We start from the raw sequence: 5,434 nt of genomic DNA, 5'->3' as shown, positions 1-5,434 counted from the left end.
GCCACCCTGCGCCACCCTGCCGATCCCGGCGCCGACCACCGCCCGCTGCAGCTAGGTAGACCGTCTCCAGCCTAGAAAAAGAAGGAGCGTCGCCGAGGCAGCCTTTTCGCCGCCGCCCCAGGCACCTTTTCCGGCGCTCCGGTCGCGCAGGGCCGGTACGCCGGCGGGCTTGCGCCCACCTCGCCCACAAGGTGTTCGGTGAATTGCCCGGCCCGACGATGGACTCCGAAGATGAGGAAGCGCTCGCGGCGTTGCTGGATGAGGAAGCCGAAGTCGACATCCAGGAGCAGGAGCATCTCATGGTGCTCGCCGCCCTCGCCGGCCTGCTCGCGAGCAGTGAGAAGCCGCGACGAGGTGGCTCGGTGCTTGGGCGGGTGAAAGCAAAGAACCAGCATCATCTGGAAGGCTACTGCATGCTCTACTCGGACTACTTTGCCGACGCTCCATTGCACGATGAGAAAACATTTCGGCGCCGTTATCGGATGAGCCGAAAGCTTTTCCTCCGGATTGTCGAGCGGGCATTTGGTTTGCTCCAATCTTGATTTGTTGTTGTCTGGTTCCCTGCTCAGACCTGGTCGAAAGATCAAATGTGGAAGATCATGACTTGCTGTGTCATCTTGCACAACATGATCATTGACAGCGAGCAAGAAGAGCCAGTGTTTGACACTGAAACGTACCACATGCAGGGTCCTCTTGCCCAAGTTGATCATCGGCTACTGGCAAACTGGACTGACTACCTCAATATGCGTGAAGAGATCCGAGACCCACAGGTGCATCAAGAACTGCAACACGATCGGGTGGAGTACCTATGGAGGCTCAAGGGCGAGGCCGGGAATGGAGATGAAACTTGAGTTTTTATTTGTTAAACGATATAATTTGTAGTGAACTATTTGATTTGTGTGATGAAACAAGCCGAAAACACGCCGAACTATGTGAGGAGATAATTGATTCCTATTTCTTTGCGAAAATTCATGCCAAAACCCGCCGAACTGCGTCGAATATGGACCGATTCACGCAGTTATCGGGCCGTTTTTGGACATATTTGGTCCGAAAGCTGGGCTGAATTCGGCGACGACCTCGGGGCGACGGCTGGGTGCCGAACCGCCCAGCGCCGATTTTATCGCCGGCGCACCCCCAGGACGCTCTTTTTCGGCGCCCTGGGGGGCCGAATGGCTGGAGATGCTCTAATAAGAGGGATGAGCCCCCCTTGCGTGGCACTTCAGTTTCAAGCCGGACTATTAAGAAAATTCTCGTCAAAGTTACGGTTTTAAAATGGTTTTGATATCCAAAGCATCACCTTTCCAAGGAGGAACGCCGCACTGCAAGCTACTCCCTCCGTCCGGAAATACTTGTCATCAAAATGAATAAAAGGGGATGTATCTAGATGTATATTAGTTCTAGATACATTCTTTTTTATCCATCTTGATGATAAATATTTTCGGACGGAGGGAGTACTCTCGATCCTGTTTTCACTCCTTAGTTGGCTACGAAGTCTAAACGTAGTTCTTGTAGAGAAAGTCATGGTTGACCGTGCAAATGGTCGTTGGCTCTAGCTGCACTGCAATACATGCAAGCGAATGGTGGTTTCTGACTGGCTGCTGATTGTGCGTGGAGTAGTATGATATTCTGGCTGCAAACATGGACCGGTGATCTACAGCCTGAGCTCTCATGAGCTGTAGATGGTTTGGTGAAGTCGTGAAACAAGCCATGTAAAGTGCATGGCAACCAGTACACGGCATACACACGTCGAGAGAGTTTGACCTAGCGCATCGTCATCACTAATCTAAAGCAAACAAGCAGACAAGTTTTCCATGGCAAGATCCCATATTGCCTGAGTAGTTGTTGAGTAGAGAGACGTGCTCCTTTGCGTGGCACCCTTTTGCGCCGTACGTTCCTTATGATTTTATGAAGATGTAGGCAATGATAAGCAATGCATATGCATATCAAATAAGATATCCTTGCAATATTCGTGGGCACGTCTCAGTCGTTGGTTACGAAATCCAATCGGGCTTCTTTGTGTACACAAAGTACAAGATCGCTCAAACCTCAAAGAGTTGACTCTAGCTGAGCTGAGCTAAACACGTCGCAAGCCAAACGGTACATTGGATTTAGACGTACGGTTGGTGAAGATCAAGAAATGGATCGATGTATGGTTGGTCAGAGCAAACTTAGCAAGGTGGCTACAAGCATGTGCTATTATGCGGCACTCCAAGATAATATAAAGTCCCGGGCATTGGGGCCGTACACATGCAAGATCATCAAGTACGGAGTACGGTGGTTGGTACTTCTATCTGTATATACTCGATGCATTGTCATCGGCGACCTAAACTCCATTGACCAATGACCATACGTGGTGCTCCATGTATCAAGAGCTGGCTAGCTAGAGACAGGAGGTGTATATTCTTCAGCAGGTAGGTTTTGCTAGCTGGAGTAGACAAGTTTAGAGGAGTAGCTGGTGGCTCATAGTTGACACTCCAAGGCCATCTGGATCTCGCCGTGTACGCCAGCTACAGGACAAGGACACATTGTGTACCTGTTGCAAAAATCTTCATCTTCCATTTGTAATGAGTGAATAGGGTAAAGGCAAGCACAAATTGCAAGCATAGACGATGCATTAATTTCCACTTATTGATCTCTTCTCATCACATGATACAAGCAAAGATCAGCTAGCCTCCATGTACACATATACTACGGGGCCTCCTCTAAGGGTGTTTTGATAGGCGCCCACAAAGTCACGCGGTGTGGACAGGAATCATACCACACCGTCGTCATGGGGTGCACCACCTCCATCCCAGGGCCATTAGCCATGTACATGTTTTCATACTGGGTTTACATGAGGTAAAAAAGAACTGAGTCATACGTGTTGTGGTGTGTTGTTAGGTGGGGTGGCGGGTGCGGCGAGGATGGCGTTGCGCCTGCCACGCTCAGAGATGCTGTTCTCGGCAAACTTTAGGCTGGCGATGTGGAGTCCCTTGTTTTTCTCCTCCTTCGTCCACTCCGTGCCATAGTAGTCCTCCTCAGTGGCGTCGGCGCTAGGAGGGAGGAGCATGGAGCCCCACTGCGGAAAGTGAACGAGCGCGACAGGGAGAGTACATGCCATGACCATGATGCCCATGTATTGTAACCCTTTGCCTGTGGAGTACTGCGACGACGTGAAGAAGAGGAACTGTGTGAGCCCGCCTCCCACATTACCGCCAGCTCCGCTCATGCCGGAGATCAGACCGAGGGAGCGTCTGGACACAAATGGGATGACGCCATAGACAGCACCGCATGCCGCCTCAACACAAATGGAGTAGAGGACCATGCATGTGATGGAGGTGGGCAGGGTGGATGCACGTCCCAAACACAGGCAGAAGGCTCCACCTGCGGTTTGGAGGATCCAAATGTTCCAGAGGCGAGCACGCATGCCGAAGTAGCGGGCACCAAGGTCAGAGAGATAGCCACCCATAGGGCGAGCGAATATGTTTGCCAAGCCAAAGCATGCAGCAATGGTGCCAGCAGCACGAAGGTCGAGGTGGAAGCTGTCGTAGTAGTATTCCGCGATCACGTTGTTGGTGGTGAGCTCGACGCCCATGCAATAGCCGTAGATGAAGACGAAGATCCAAGTGCGGTAGTTGGTGACGGCGCCCCGAAGAACGTTGGAGAACTTGTCCTTGTTCATGTCACCATTCTCCTGGAGACTCCTCAGGTTCCCATCAGGAAGGTCCTGCCCCATTGTGAGCACCATCAAGCCCATCACCACCAGCATCAATCCTGGCACGAAGTAGGCGATGCGCCATGCCGTGAAAGGTGTCGCACCACATGCGATGATAGCATCAAAGACGAGAGGCATGATGAGTTGTGTGGCGCCACCACCCATATCTCCCCACCCCGCCGTCAAGCCGCCAACCGTCCCGATGATCTTACTATTGAACATGGTGCTCACCCAGTATTGGCATGACACGAAGGTGGCAAGAGAGATGCCGATGAGGAAGCGGATAGTGATGTATCCAGCAGGACCATCGATGATGGACATGCAAAATACTGCTGGGGCGGACAGCATGACAAGGAAGGCACAACCATAGCGCGGGCCAAGAAGGTCACAGATGGCACCCATGGCTAGCCTGGAGAAGATGGCACCGGAGACGGAGGCAACCCCGGCATTGCCGATGTCGGCTTTGGTGAGGTTGAGGTTGTCGCGAATGATGGGGATGAGGGGTGCAGCGGCGAAGGTGGAGACGACGCAGGTGAAGAATGACATCCATCCGAGATGGAAGGCGCGCATATGAGGGTTGCCGAAGGAGAAGATCTTGATGGACTTGGCTTTGTTCTCCGAGTCCACCGGCAGCAAGAACCTGCCTGCCACTGTGTCACCCGTAGAGCCGGCCTCCATCTCCATTTGTTCCCCTAAGGCTGGAAGCTAGGCTTCTTCTTTCCTTGCTTCTTGGAGCTCTCAGAGCTGTGGACTAAGATGCAAAAGAGCTTCTAATTAAGGCCTAATAATCTCAGGGTTGCAATGGCTTTGTTTTGTGCTAGAGAGACCGCAATGTGATGTCTATTTATAGCGTACAGAGCCACTTGAGCAGGCATATTCTTTGGCATCTATGCTCCCGTGGCTTCCTTTTGCATCGTTCCAATATTTCGCCTATTTTCCCTTGATCTGTTCACATTGGTGTACGCCATTAGTTATATGTTTGACCGGCTTCTGTTCCTGAATTAACGGGGCCCAACTAATTGCAAGGAATAACAGGGATCGTACATCTGTCCTGCTGAACTTATCAGGGCTGCCAAGCTACTTATATGATATTGTTGAGAGAGACTGCATTAGCCCTTGCAACTTGCAAGTACTGGTCCGTGCAATGAGTTGATCCTTCAGGATTTATCGGATCTGGCCACAAAACTTGCAGGTTGAGGCATCCCAAACGTACTTCTACGCTAAGGAAAACGATCGAGAGTTGACTCTGCCAGGCTTGGCTGCAGGGCTAGATGTAGTCTGCAGGGTTACTGCTTCCATGATTACTTCTCATTGCACATGTAAGCTAGCCATCGAGTTGACGGCGCTTAAACGATATGATTTTCACCTTACTTGCTTGTTGTTGAGTAACGTGATTGTATTAAGGCATGTACAATGGTTGATAAGATAGTTTTATCTTAAGTCTTGCATGTGATTTAGAAATGACAAAAAAATTTATTTACAATGGATCATCTTTTAGCCTTATCTTCAATAATTACCAATTTCTAAAAATATGGTGAGACATATTATGTTAAGAGATTACCTCTTGTCTTCTCTTAAATAAGAGAAGACAAGCCTTTTCTTATGAGTTCTCTCTCCTCCACCTCATCATCTATCCTACGTGGCACTCCTAAGATAGCACCATTGTACATGCCCTTAGGAAACATAGGTTAGACTAGGAAATATTCTGGCTTCCCTTGTATTCCAAGTAGATCATGTACT

General features: G+C 50.2%; 1 protein-coding gene across 1 annotated transcript; it reads right to left on the bottom strand.

The window, feature by feature from the left end:
- Nucleotides 1-2,627: 2,627 nt before the first annotated feature.
- On the bottom strand, nucleotides 2,628-4,490 carry LOC119324675 (high-affinity nitrate transporter 2.1-like). The gene has a single exon (XM_037598449.1). It carries the CDS (start codon nucleotides 4,376-4,378, stop codon nucleotides 2,855-2,857), a length of 1,524 nt encoding a protein of 507 aa, XP_037454346.1. The 5' UTR covers nucleotides 4,379-4,490; the 3' UTR covers nucleotides 2,628-2,854.
- Nucleotides 4,491-5,434: the final 944 nt, after the last annotated feature.

This window comes from Triticum dicoccoides, chromosome 6B, assembly GCF_002162155.2.
Source record: "Triticum dicoccoides isolate Atlit2015 ecotype Zavitan chromosome 6B, WEW_v2.0, whole genome shotgun sequence".
In the NCBI taxonomy this organism is placed as follows: Eukaryota; Viridiplantae; Streptophyta; class Magnoliopsida; order Poales; family Poaceae; genus Triticum; species Triticum dicoccoides.
Note: the sequence above shows the minus strand (reverse complement) of the source record. Positions and strands in the feature narration are given on the sequence as shown.

Bases quoted from the DNA above. Each gene is read 5' to 3' on its own strand.
- LOC119324675 (XM_037598449.1), bottom strand. From the start codon at position 4,378: ATGGAGATGGAGGCCGGCTCTACGGGTGACACAGTGGCAGGCAGGTTC.